General features: G+C 34.7%; 2 protein-coding genes across 2 annotated transcripts; both read right to left on the bottom strand.

The window, feature by feature from the left end:
* Nucleotides 1–318: 318 nt before the first annotated feature.
* Nucleotides 319–885, bottom strand: LOC138129388 (uncharacterized). Its single transcript, XM_069045677.1, has one exon. It carries the CDS (start codon nt 883–885, stop codon nt 319–321), a length of 567 nt encoding a protein of 188 aa, XP_068901778.1.
* Nucleotides 886–6220: 5335 nt separating this feature from the next.
* LOC138128098 (cytochrome P450 4C1-like) lies at nt 6221–13135 on the bottom strand. Its single transcript, XM_069044289.1, has 8 exons — nt 12862–13135; nt 12614–12805; nt 7748–7933; nt 7627–7693; nt 7448–7574; nt 7006–7396; nt 6776–6955; nt 6221–6723 (listed from the first exon to the last, which is right to left on the bottom strand). Exons 1-8 carry the CDS (start codon nt 13055–13057, stop codon nt 6554–6556), a joined length of 1509 nt encoding a protein of 502 aa, XP_068900390.1. The 5' UTR covers nt 13058–13135; the 3' UTR covers nt 6221–6553.
* Nucleotides 13136–14695: the final 1560 nt, after the last annotated feature.

The raw sequence follows: 14695 nt of genomic DNA, 5'->3' as shown, positions 1-14695 counted from the left end.
CCATGAAAATATAAAGGAAATAGATAAAATGACATTTAGAATACTGAAATGTCACATATTATGATTTACAATCATTGCGCTGTATCACGACACCGTTATTAGTAGTAATGCTTTAGTTTTGCCCTACGGGCTTTGAGATTCCTTACAATTTAAAAACAAAATATTTACATAAACATAACTGAACAAAAAAATGGGAATTGCCAACATAACATTTTCAATTCCTATTCCCACCCCTCTCTTTCTCTATCCTTTCTCTCCTCTTCCACACCTCTTTCATCCATCTTATCTCCCTTCCGTCTTCATTCAGTATTTCTCGTCTCACTCTCCTCGCTGCACATCCTGCACGTTCTCTCCTCTCCTTCCGTCCAATACCTGTTCTCTCTCTCCTCGTTCGCGCATCTGAATCTCGCCATCATTTTCCTCTCTTTCGCGCTCTCTCTCCCCCAGGTACACCGGAACATCCTCTGTTATGCATCTCTCATACTCCCTGTTGTACCTCGATTGTCTGATTCTCTCCCTTCTCTCTTGCTTGTCCCTCTTGCTCAGCTCCGCACACATCCATCTTCCTTCGGCTCTCACTCTTTCCACTTCCTCACTGGCATACCCGTTCCTCCTGCAGTACTTTTCTCTCTCCTTCTCATCCGCGTTCTTTTTCTTTTCTCTATAGCACTCAGTCAGTACCCTGCACTCTTCCCTTCCGCCCATTCTGTCCTCGAACTTTGCCGCTCTCTTTCCCGCTTTCACTCTCAGCTTGCTCCTCTCACTCTCAGCTTGCTCCTCTTGCGCTCTTCCTTCACTATGTACCCTGGTGTTAGTCGGTCCACTCCTAGCACCCATCTCAAATATTTCTCCTGCACTCTCTCCACCTCCTCCTGTTCCTTCCATCCCTAGATCTATGCTCCGTATATCAGCATGCTCTCTACCATGCTCTCGAACATCATGATTCTCCTCCTGAAGTCACCTCCCCACTTTCTCTCTCCTATTCCCCAAACGCATCCAACTACCTTGTCCGCCTTCCTCACTACCTCTCTCACTTGCGCTTTGTCCGTGGCTCTCCTCAACATTCACTTCCAGCTTTTTCTTCCTCACATACTTTCCAAGGTTCCTTATCATTTCTTTCATCTCTCCCTCACTCTTCGCTATAATCACCATGTCGTCCGCAAACGGCAGGCTCCAAACTTTCATAAAGTTCTCTTCCCATTCTTGCATCGTTATTTCCTCGCTCACTGATTCTTTTTTCTTTCTCTCTCGGTTTATGTATTTCCACATCTCCCTCTCTGTTCTTATTTCTTTTATCTCTTTCTCCTCCCTTTCCCTCTTCTGCTTCTTCTTCTCTCTACATCTCTCTCTGTATCTTCTTTTCGCTTCTAGGAATCAGCTTCTGTCGATCCTGTTCCTTCTCCATTCTCTCAACGCCTTTACCACTTCATTCTTCGATTGCTCACATTCTGTGCCCCACCACTTTCTATAGTAATTTCTAGCGGGAGATGGTCAGAGTCTACTCTTTCTCCCACTTTAATTCCCCACTCTCTCCCGTGCTGCCTCATTCGCTATTGTATAGTCTATAACTGTTTCCCCCCTGCTGCCTACGTAGGTAATTTCCCATTCTTCGTCCCCTTGTTTGTTCCCGTTCAGCACTTCCCATCCATTTTCTTCTATCCACTCCATCAGCCTCTTCCCCTCTGCATTTTCCACCTTGTCTTTTGTTTTTCTTTTTTCATCCCCTTTCTCTTCCCAATTTCTTGCTCCTCTTTCCCCTATTCTACCGTTGAAATTTCCTCCCACAAGCATGCATTCTTCCCTGTCCTTCTTCATTGTGTTCTCCACTCGTCTTGTTGTTGTTCTCATCTCTTTTCTACACACCGTTAATATTTTCCACCACTCGTTACCAATATGGACGTTTCTCTCCATGCATCCTTCTTCTCCCCTTTCTTGACTCTTTTCTTTGATCCCCAATTTCACCCCTCTTATTATTCCCCCGGTAGCTCTTCCCTTTTTCTTTTCTCTTTTTGCTCATTGGCTTTTCGACTTGTAGTGTTTCGGTAGCGTTTTCTCAATTTTCTTCCAGCTGCACTCCTCGATCCACGTTTCCACCATACCCACTATCTCGAATTTTCGTATGTATTCCCAAAATTCTTCCCCTGTTCTACTTAATCCGGCTACGTTCCAGTATAGTACTCTTACTCCTCCCCTCCCTTTCGAATCTTCCTTCTTGTGTTCCCCTTTATGCTGCTTTTCGGTTTTCCGATTTCTTTGTCCATCCACCTGTTTCTTTGTCCTTTGTCCATATCCGTTGTCTCCGTTTCCTCCATCCCATCTTCCTCCCTCGTCCACGCCTCTTGCTTTGTTATCTTTTCCATTTACTTCTTTCGTTTCCTTTTTATTGCGTGGGCCGTTTTTGGTTTATTAATATGAGCTACAAATATTAAAAACTGCCGACTACCGCGAAGACATGACGGGGGCTCTATTTGAAGAATGGTACGAGTAGTAGTTGTTTCCTAATATTCCTCCAGGAAGAGTTATTGTTATGGACAACGCCCCTTCGCAGTCCCGTTTAGAGGAAAATATTTCCAGCACATCGACAAGAAAAGCAGACATTACAAAAGAACAAAATTCCAATTTTGCCCGAAGCAAAGACAAAAAATCAACTTATGAAAAAAAGTTGCACTTCTAACACTGATAGGATTACAACATATCGCTTCGATACGAATCAACCTTCTAAAATATCAGTAGTCGTCAATTAAAATTTAATTAGTATTCAACCCTTCTATAAGATTTAGATGAAGCTGTAATTTATTATTTAAACTAGAGTTTTATTTTATAAAATCTTCACAAAAAATTTACAAAAAATTAAAAAAAAAAAAGATTTGAGTCTAATTTAAAAATCATACAAAGGCACTTTTACTTTGGTCTAAGTGCCAAAGCACACGTGCAAGGAGATATTTAACAAAAATTCATTTTTGACACCTAAGAATCATCCGTAATTATTTGACAATTATTAGTCAATTGCAGATTCAGTTTTGTACGTGAAATTTTTAACGGTGTAGTTTACAATTATTAATGGATTTCATTATGCTCGACTGTTTTTTGAAAAAATTGAAAGGATAATATGTAGTAATATTTTGATGTGGCAAATTTTTGAAAATTTGTGGGGATTAACACATTATTATATCGGATGTTTTTTTAAATTTCACGTTATAGTAGGCGTTGAAGAATCGATTGTGAACGCACTATATAGGTTACGGATCACGGCTCAGCTGTTTAATAGTGCTATTCTCTAAAATTTCACTACATAATGTAAAAAGTTACAGTATGTAGCTAACAGAGTAATGTAAGAAACGTCCTTACAGAGATACATAAAATTCGTATTCTCAAAATACATCTGTAAGCATTTGCCTAAGAACAGTGATAACATGTTTCTAAAAATAACTCTATTTGGTATAAGGAGTACAGCCAAAGCATTAAAATAACAAAATAAATCTTTTCCACGAGTGGCGCCGACATACTGAATTGTAAAGCAAACTTTAGGATGGTTAACCTTATTTTTTACTATTGTCAAAATTATTTTAATTTGCCACTATCATACGGGTGGGATAAATCCCAGCTGCGGAGGCAGGGTTCAAAAGCAAAAGATCAACATGGTCGCGGTTTAGACAACCTTTCAGAAGCAAATAAGACGATTCTATGTTTATCAAAAACTGTATTGACATTAATACTTGATTAACATTTGAAGTGTCAAAAAGTGACGACCTAAGTATTTTGGCCGCGATAGTACTTAAAGGAATTGTAAAAATTCATTTTAAACAAGGATTTAAGAAATCATTACAAATGTGTATGTATGTTTAAGTTGTAAAAACTAAAAGTTACTAAATCATTCTCCGAAATGTTATATGTAGTTATTTACGAACCAAGTGCGGGAAAACGATGTTCCCACATGAGCGCATTTGTTTAAAGCACGAGCGACGAAGGAGCGAGCCTTTAATTAATGCGCGAATGAGCGGAAGATGTCTTCACGCAAGTGGCTCGTACAATATTTTTTGTACGAACATTAAATTAAAAAATTTTGTTTTAATACATTAAACATAAACGAACATAAAACCAAGTAGGCAATGACCTTTGGTTATTAGAAACAATTGCTTCACTTGACATTTCAATTTCAATCAATAATTTGTGAGTTTTGTTCGAAGATATTTGTGCAATATCCACCTATGAGTGATATTAGTAATATTTCTTGTACTCCCCCCGACATTGGGAAAGCCGCAAATGTTTTTATGGCGTTTTTGGTTTAATTACAATTAAATAATACCATACGTTTTGTCACTGTCATTAGTACTGTCGCGAGCAACTAAATTTTATTATTATCAAGACCGATTTTTTTAATGCCTTAAAGGGCCAGTGTTTTTTGCAATTTTCACATTCGAGGCGATCGGGAACAACTCGTTACTGATTGAGCGTTGGATGTTGGAAGCGTTGCTTCCAAGGCTGTGAGTACAAGAAATAATTTTGTCAAATACTAAACAGGAAATGGGATGCCGGATATTAATTTTCATCCTACGTAATCACTGTATAAGAGCAAGGCTTTCCAACTATATCATCATTTGGTAAGATTCACATTTTTTTTAGAGTCAAGGTGGTTAAAATTTTACATCACAACTCAACTATCTTTTCAATGTCGTTGTTCGAAATATCATATAGTTTCCTGTCTTAATCGTTGAAAATTAAATAGATAATAGTAATTTATACATCAAGGTAGAGAAGACATTTTTTTAAGCCGAGGTAGTTTATTCCCCTCGAAGCTACGCTTCTCGGGGAATAAAGAAGGAAGACTTAAAATTGTCTTCTCTACCGTGGTGTATATATTATTTTTTTCACTACTAGATACGTCAAAACCCTTTCTAATAATAATTATTAATTAAATTATTTTGTCCGATGCGACGATCCGAGTTCTCATTTTTCAACGGTTGCTATGAAAATTGAAAATCGTCTGTCTACGTTAACCAATGAAATCAAAGAAAATCTTTCGTTGCTAGGTGACGGCTGTTCATTATTAACCACTGGTTAATTAAAAATTATTAACTAGTAGGAGAGAAATTCTGCTTCTGGGTTCAGTTCGAGAGTCAATAATGACGCCTTCTAAGACTTGTAGTGAAAAAAAAATATTTACATTTTCGCTCACCTGCGGCCTCGACTTCGTCTCGATCTTGAACCTTTGGACTTAGCACAAAAAGACTCATTTCTACTCTTATCTGCTATTACAACGCTATTTCTCGACCTGAGAGTAGGCAGATGAGGCTCTAACCTTAACGCTGCCCTAGAAAATCAACAGTGACCTCAGGAACGCTGAGCAACAACGTCTACTTGGAGATCATATGAGAAAGGCTATTAATTATGTGTTCTTCAATCATTTGAGGAACCAGATGTACCAATTTACCTGAAATCAGCAAAGTCAAAATCCCAGGCGGAAGTTTTAATGTTTTACTAACTTTACTCACTGCGTTCGGCAGTCAAACTACCAGCCCAGCCTCATGAAACTCCATTTTTGCTCCTCATAACATAATATACTATTTTGGCCCCTTCAACTCTAAATGACATGACACATTTTGAACAGTTACGGTATCTCGATTTTTACACACTAACCAAACTATCTGTCATTTTACCGCACGGAGTGTGTAAATTAACACGAAAATTTTAAGCTTTCAGGAACCTCTAAAAAAAAACTGTTAGCTTATCATCATAAATAAAGTCCATTTATACTATGACAAGATACTGCTACCATTGATCAAAAATGAACATAATTTAATTGTTTTCGTCTAAAGTCTGATGGCGCCATCTTGTGGTACAAATCGTAAGCACGGCAGTTATCGGTATAATAGATAACTTTCAGCTATTTCATTAATCAAATGTCAATCTTTGACAGGTTTTGCAAAATTATTGGTTACGACAAATTTCAATTTTGAGAAATAATGGGTCGTCGGCCAAAAAGATTAATACATTACTAATGCGGTAGGTATTTTACATCGCTCGGTTTTTTTAAAACACTCCCACTTCACGGTCGTGTTTCAATCTAAAACGTCGCGCTGTAAAATGCCTAAATACAAATGCCTACCGCATTTGTAGTGAGAATAACTATTGTGGGCGGAGTTAATTTACAGCACATGTACGTAAGGAAGCTTTTTCTAGAGGGGTTGTTGGTGCGATTTTCGCTCGAAAATAAGAAATGTAAGGTTTGAATTATTACTTTTACTAGAATAAAATTATTTCAACAAATGTAAACAACTGGAACAGTATAACATTTTTCTAACTAAAATTGATGAATCCATTATTCAGGAAAGGTAATGATAATGAAGTGTCATAATTATAAATCATCAAAAAATTTTAACACTTATACAAAATAAATATCATTTTGATTTGTTAAATAGATATACAATAAATTACGAGTGTCATGTGCTAAATTGGTAAAATGAATTGTTAATAATGCAACATTTGTTAATAATTATATGACATTAAACAGAAACTTTAACTTAAAAATATTGTTGATAAAAATTTCTTAAAATTATGTTTTTCTAGGTTTAAGAGTTACTCCGTAGCCGTCCCTACTAGCAATTAATACATTGATACGAAGTTTAATACTTTCAACAGATTTGTGCTGAGTTGAAATAATATGGAAATTTCTTATCATATTTGCTAATGAAACTTTCATTGACATCATGGCAAATACCATCCCTGAAAAGACAAAAAATATAAAACAAGAAAAATTTTAAAATTTAAAATATACCAATGCAATTTCTCGGAGGAATGCTAAAGGGCATATAACAATAACGAGGTCTTTTTTCAATTTCCTCTGGCAGAAATCTGTCAGGATCAAATTTTAGTGGATCCGGCCAATTTTTCGGATTCCTATGTATAAAATGTGTAGGAATTAGTAATTCACAACCTTGGGGGATGACAATGTCACCTACAATAAATTCATTACAATTCCGCAGTTAAAAGTATTGAAAGATTTACGTATTTTAATATCTTCCTGAATATGTCTAAACATAATAGGTCCTACTGGAAATAATCTCATAGTTTCTTTGATAACACGTTCCAAATATTCCATTTTATTTAAATCATCTAACGTGAGATCTCTGTCGGAATTTTCAAATATGTCGCACATCTCTTTATACACTTTTTCTTGAACATCTTGGTGCAAGGCTAGCATTATTGTTGCAAAACTCATCGTAAGAGCTGTTGTGTCGCTGCCTGCTGCAATCATCGTTTGTGTTTCTTCCATCATTTCCTCGTCGGTCCATTTACCGTCTTCTTCAGTAACTTTTATTAAGTGACTTAAAAAATTCTTATTATTGCTACTATCGGCGATTTCATCTTTATTAAACTTTTTTTTCCTTTCAAGAATCTAAAAGTAACTCTTTTAACAAATACATTATTATAAATCATTTGTACTTGCCTTTCTGACGTAAGCATAACCCATTACACAAAGCTCCTCCACTCTTTTATGATATCCCAACAACCTCCACACAAGACTAGGATGTAATATAGGATTATAGGTACGGTTCCCTATGTAGGACGCGCCTCTGCAACAATTAAGTTAAATCTCTGGGGGAAATAACGGTTTATTTAGTTTACTCAGCAATCCACGACATATATTCGTTTTGATGGTTAAGGTCGGCCGAATCTACCCCCATACATGTGTCTACAATATCAACACTTTAGAACAAACTTTTTTGTAATATACATACTAACTAACCACAAATCACTTTAAACGTAGATTCGCAATATCGTGGAAAGATGTTTGTTTCACAATTGGTGTAGTTCTTTTTCAGGTTAGCAATTAATTCATTTGAACGCCCCACAAAAATGTCAAAATATGAATTCAAAATGGTTTGATTAAATGTTTGATTAATTATTTTTCTATGGGTTTTCCATCTGGGAACTGAAACAAAATTAATATTTTAACAAAAATAATAAGTGTTAAAATATGAATAATACGACTTAAAATATATAGGTGTCCCAAAAATGGCGTACTAACGGTGCATTACGGTGTAGAAAAGATTACCGTAAACGTCAGAAAAACGTTAAAAAAATTCTATTGGACTTATTTGCTGATTTGTCGGTCTTTGAAAGTGGCACTTAGCAGGTCAATTATTTCGAAATATAAATTGTCATGACAGCGACCTCTAATCGTACATATTATTACAAAGTACAAGATCACTCACTACCGATATCTAACCCTGCATAATAGAGAATTTAGAAGCTTTGGAAATCGAAAACATTATTTTAAATCCACTACGGTGTCATTGCAAGGTAGTGATGTACGATGTACGATGTTGACATTGTATTACCGTTAATAATAATAATAATTGATTTTTTTGTCTGTACTACGAGTACAAGTCGTTTAGTAAAAGAGGAAAAATCGGTATTAATTTTCCAATAGTTATTTGTACAACTAGTTATGAAAGTCATACTTTTTTCCACGAATTTGCAGCAAAAATAAAAACAAAAATAAAATGTTCAAATGTACCACCATTTTTGCCTTAATGCATTTTTCCAAATGAAATCTAAAATTTTTGCTAACGTTTTGCAACATACTCGTATTTGCATTTATGGACGTAAAGGCTTATCAAATTTTAATTTAAATTAATCGAGAATTTTATTACTAGTAATTTATTCTTCAATCACTAGAATATGTTCCTATCTTCCAAATGTCACAAAAATCGGTCGATAAATAATAGACATATAAGACGCGAAAATCTTAGGTGGGACACTTGTATATACAACCTATTTAAAAAAAGTTAAAACCTTGACACAATAGATCAACTATTTATAATGATCTATTTAAAATGTAAAGATTCAGACATTATTAGTATAATTACATTTTTCCACTACTAGTCTCAGAAGGCTTCATTATTGACTCTCGAACCGACCCCAGAAGTAGAATTTCTCTCCCAAGGTTAATAATAATTTTCATTACAGCCGTCACCTAGCAACGAAAGATTTTCGTTGATTTAATTGGTTAACGTAGACGATTTTCATAGCAACCGTTGAAAAATGACAACTCGGATCGTCGCATCGGGCAAAATCATTTTATTAATAATTATTAAGGTAGCTCGGTGGCCGCATGGCTGTCGGAGACAGTGCTCCGAGGTCGCGGTCCCGGCGGTAGTGGGTTCGAATCCCACCGAAGGGGGAGGATTTTTTCGAAGGAAGGAACCTCCGCCAGGCCATGGATGTGTGTGTATGTCTATCAGGGGCTGACGGTAGGGTGGTGGAAGGAAGAGCGACACTCTTCCGACACCACCGCGAGGTCAGCAGGGTTCGAATCCCAGGCCGGATGGGCCTCCCATGGATGTTGTGTGTTGTTGTATTCGTGTTGTGTCGTCCAGAAAAAGTAGAAGAGAGAGGGTCGGCGTGGGTAGCCGGGGAAAGTACCCCGGAGCCCCGCCGCATCACAGGAAAGATGACAAAAAACAAGCCGACCGTAAAGGTACCTGATAGGTCAAGTAAGGTGAAAGGGGAAAGGCTTAAAAAAAAAAAAACACGGTGAAGAAGTCCCTTATAGCCTTCGCGCCTTAGAACCCTCGGCACGCCTCAGGCTCTAATCTTGACGCTCTGGCTATAATCCTGAGTTTCTTCACCTTGGTGTATAATACAGGGTCTTTCAGAACTGGCGGACCAAAATAATACGGTGAAGTCATCATCTTCGGGGAATAATAGGAAAAATATTTAAAAAAATCCAACCATCCATTATAATAAGAACGTTTTTAATTGACCAATCGTGTGTAGATATAAAATTACCTTAAAAAAAACAAATTTCATTGTTACAAAGACATAATAATTGAATATTATGTCATGATAAATTATTTCTGACAATTACAAAAGTCATTAAAAACGCTTAATGTTTACTTCTTCAGAATATTTTGATATGCTTGTCTTATATGGACAGTGTGATGAGAGTTACACAGTTGCTGCTCAGGAGTACGCAGTTCGTTTTCCCAATTGGGAACATCCTAGCAGAAATACTATAACCTGAAAAATACTATAACCTAAAAACGTCCGTCATTGCACAAACAATGCAGATACCCAACAATGCATATGCATCATTTGAAGTGCATCCATAGTTGCAAATAAAGCAGGAAAACTAATTTATAGGTAACTTAACATCAACAATAGGATTGGTCAGTTTAAATTGCTTCTTTCCTAATTAATATTTAAGATAGATTTTTTTGGACATTTTTCCTATTATTCCCAGAAGATGATGAATTCACCGTATTATTTTGGTCCGCCAGTTCGGATAGACCCTGTATACTATTTTTTATGTGTAGCAGCTGCGAGTAAATCTATACAGTGTGGAAACTACTTATGGAATAAATTCAGTAATTTTAAAACTAATGAAATTTGACGAAAACGCTGTGACAGGTCAATTTTTATTTCTCATAATGCTTATTTTAATTTAGTTCACTTGTTCGCCACGTTATCCATTTTTGAGCTATGACGTCACACAATTTTTTTTTTAAATGACAACCCCCACTTTTTTCTTCTCTTTCTGATAGACCCTCCCACTACTAAAACGATGAATTATAAAATTTGGTACCTTACATACATTTTTTTTGAGAAAATGACAACTGTTACTTCAAAAATTTAATTTAATTTTTAATGTAAAAATTTGAGTTGACCTCAAACAAAAACAAACAAACATCTAAAGTTCACAATAAAATGTAACGTAAATGTTGAAATTGCCCCTCGCCAACTATTTGGCACTCACGCACGAGTGTGAACACTGTACATCGCGCTCAATAACGTCAGGGCTGATTTGTTCCATTATCTGTCGTAAATCTTCTAAATTGTTTGGGCTATTGAAGTAAACCCTCAATTTTAAATAACCACATAGAAAAAAAATTAAGTACCTATGTTAAATATTAAATTAAATTTTTGAAGTAAAATTTGTCATTTTCTCAAAAAAATTGTTATGTAAGGTACCAAATTTTTGAATTCATCATTTAGGTAGTAGGAAGGTCTATCAGAAAGAGAAGAAAAAAGTGGGGGTTGTCATTTAAAAAAAATGCTGATGACGTCATAGCTCAAAAATAGATGACGTGATGAACAAGTGAAGTAACTTAAAATAAACATTATGAGAAATAAAAATTGATCTGTTTCAGCGTTTTCGACAAATGTCATTGGTTTTGAAATTACTGAATTTAATCCATAAGTAATTTCCACACTATATACTAAAAATGAAATGCTGTTCGTTAGTAAGCGCATCACTTGAGAACAGCTCCAGCAGATTTGGCTAATTTTTCTTTAGAATGTTTGCAATAGCCCGAACAAGGTTTTTATGGGAAAAAAATTGGAAAAGTTGCCCGTAAAATTGTGAAATTCGGGAAAAATTGAAAGTGCTTTTTTCTATGCGATTTTTGTGATGGCTATACGTAATTCTTTTTTTGTTTTGTTCCTTATGGTGTGGGAAAAGTTTTCCGGAAAAAAAAATCGGGACAATTACAAGGGAAAGTCGGAAAATAAGTAGTTTTTTTACTTCAAATTCAAAATGTCATTTGAACCAGAAAAATTCTCGGTCTGCGGGAATCATTCAAACTACAGTTTTGAACAGCACCATTTGTTTAAAAATTAGACGTTTAATGGGCGTCGAAGCGTTTTCTTTTCGTAGAAATGGATAATTTGTGTGAAGAAATGGATAATGATATTTTTTCTGATCGGGGATATACGAGTATTTTGGATGATATTATATTTCTCAAAAATTTTTCTCAACAATTTTTGTAAAGAAAAAAATTTTATATCCTCGTTAAATCCTGACGATTGCGAATTTTTGATATTTACACATTTGCTTATAATTTTTTAACGGAAAAGATAGCAATTTTTTTTCTTTACAAAATTTGTTCAGAAAATTTAGCTCTTTTTAAATATGAGAAAATATAGGTGTTTCTGGCGAAAAAATTCGACGAATAGACCTCAGACATCGAGTTTCGCTCACCTTGTACCTAACAGTGTATGTACCAGAAATTTTGCGACTGGCGCTTGAAGAAAAAAGCAGATCGAGTTACAGAAACAACGTGAAGTCTGAACTTTGAATGCAGGAGCGTACAAAACTGCAATATTTTTATTGTTACCGATAGACAATATACGTAACCTAATGCGATAATGATTTTGATTGTAATAATTTTAAGCGATTTGTAGACAATATTGTATCTAATAACTTTAAAACAACGGATTAAAATTTTTAATTCACGGCTTCTTATAAAATTTTAATGCGCTTCTAAAATAAAAAATAAACAGTTGCTTTAATAGTGTGATTTGACGTAAATAAACGCGAGTTTATAAGGTAAAATTTAATACAATTGTATACTTTTTTTTTTGGCTGAACCACGGCAACGCGTGGCCGGGTACAGCCAGTATACTGTAAAAATTAATGAAACATTTATTTTACTTATGACTGCCGTTTATTAAGTAACATTAATTTTTAAAACACTGTTTAAAAGTATTTAAAAACTTTTAAATATTTTAAAAGCAATTTTTAGATTTTTCATTGAAGAATGAAAAGATGAGAAAAAACACATTTACGCATTTTCAAATTCTTTTACAGTAGGTATTAACTACATACCTGGTGCAGTTAGTATTCCATTACCAAATGCCGGTCTAATAAAATCGTAGAATGACCCTTTACTAAGACATTGCTTCATAAGATATTCTAGATCATTTGAATCGGTAACTATAACGAATAAATAGGGACCCAGCCACATTTTTCCAATTGGTCCATATTTCTCAGCCACTTCCATTGTTTTAGGAAAAAAATCTTACAAGAAAAGTTTTGTTATGTATATATTTTATAACACTTTCACATTGTTTTACCATCTGGACTTTTGACGAATAGATGCATGCTTCCCAAGAACGGTAACGCAAAAGGCCCTTTTATCTTTGCAGCATAATAGTACAACTTTCTTCTTTTCCAACAGTAATTAGTAATAAACAACACTAACACAACTGATGATAATTGAAACAGAACACTACTGGCGTTAAAATCATTTTCCTTCATGACGATTTTCATTTATTTAAATTAAAGTTCAGAATCTGTTTTACGGCTGATGTCAAATGAAATATGTTTTGAGAAGTAACCACCAATCCGTATATATATATGCATAAAAAGAACAAAAAACCGGATTTCGTTAGAGGACAACAGCTTCCTTGATTGGAAGAGCTTTTCCGTATAACATGCCACGGAGAAATTAAAGAAAATATTGTAAATAATATAAATAATATAATATTATTTAATAATAATAATGATATATTCTACCTCGTGATTCGGAAGTCACGTTAAGCCATTGGTCCCGGTCTACTGAGTTGGTCATCATGCCTCTCATAGATTTGTAAACCAGTCCTAGACTGTGAAACAACATAATGGTGATAATAATTACTATATCTGTTTTATACCGGGTGTATTATGAAAAACCTTAGGTGCTATAACTTCCTTATTTTTTATCCGATTTTAACAAATGATACGTCAAACAAAATGGTTTTAAAAACACTATAGCCCGACATGCAATGATTTTTTTTTTTAACATTATATGTTTGGACAGATCGGAGCTAACTTTGTTTTTTTAAGTTGCACTGTATATTTTGTTATCTTTATTCTGATAGATGTTTATCTTCTGAATACACAAACAATAAAATAAAAAATCAAAAATTTGTTTTTAATAAAAGAAGTAGAATTTCCAAAAATCAAGTGACTTTACTATAGCAAATGTTTGAAATTACCTCCATTCTCTCTAAGGCACATTCGATACCTTCCACTGACGCCCATTGCGGCGTTTAATAAAAATTCTGGTGGTATTTGTTCACATACTGCTACGATTCTTTTTATTAAATCATCTCTGTTATCGGCCGGAGTCAAATAGACATTGTCTTGAATGTACATACCTGTCTTAGTCACTTTGCAAAATTAGAATGCACTTTTATTACTGTTTAATGTGACTGCTTGATTTTAAAAAAATACATCATTTTTTAATTTCTTCTTTTTGTTTCTATGCATGAGCATGGTTGTTTACATTTTCATATTTAAAATAAAAATCTCTATAAAACTGAGTAAAAAAAGTTAATAGTGCCATTTGAAAAAAAAAGTTGACTATCATTTGTCAAAAACAGAACTCAAGAACAAATATTGGAGCAATTCACATTGTAGCCCATTTAAAACGATTTTGTTTGACTTATCATTTATTAAAATCGGATAAAAAATAAGGAAGTTATAGCACCAAAGGTTTTTCGTAATACACCCGGTATACAGGGTCATTTGAGTATAAATGATTGTAGTCGAAGTAAGCCATTCCCATGTTACGCAATTATTTGTGGCTCTATTCAAATTGTGGCCACATCGATCATGTGAACTGTCAATGGTGTCAATTGTCATCTGTCACTCAGTGTGTTTTAATTTGTGTTTCTGTGTTTCCAGCTGATTTGACCTTTTGTGTCTGTCCATTAAAGTTAGTTTTTCTCAAGAAATTTCAATAGATAAAATGTTTTAAACAAAAATCAATATTTCAGGTTTAAATTTGCGCAATGGTCTACTCCTTAGAACAAAACACCTTTATAATCAAATCTTATAAATGAAGACAGGCAGTGGATACATTCTGTACAAGCATGCAAAGATGAATATTTGACAACATAATCTTGGCGTAGATATTGAAGAACA

This window comes from Tenebrio molitor, chromosome 4 (assembly GCF_963966145.1).
Source record: "Tenebrio molitor chromosome 4, icTenMoli1.1, whole genome shotgun sequence".
Taxonomy (NCBI): Eukaryota; Metazoa; Arthropoda; class Insecta; order Coleoptera; family Tenebrionidae; genus Tenebrio; species Tenebrio molitor.
This window is presented reverse-complemented; position numbering and strand designations above follow the sequence as displayed.

Coding starts and splice junctions, on each gene's coding strand:
- LOC138129388 (XM_069045677.1), bottom strand. CDS start 885: ATGGAAGGAACAGGAGGAGGTGGAGAGAGTGCAGGAGAAATATTTGAG.
- LOC138128098 (XM_069044289.1), bottom strand. CDS start 13,057: ATGAAAATCGTCATGAAGGAAAATGATTTTAACGCCAGTAGTGTTCTG. Junction 12,806..12,861: donor ATTCGTCAAAAGTCCAGATG/GTAAAACAATGT, acceptor TTTTCTTGTAAG/ATTTTTTTCCTAAAACAATG. Junction 7,934..12,613: donor TGGAATACTAACTGCACCAG/GTATGTAGTTAA, acceptor ATTTTGTTTCAG/TTCCCAGATGGAAAACCCAT.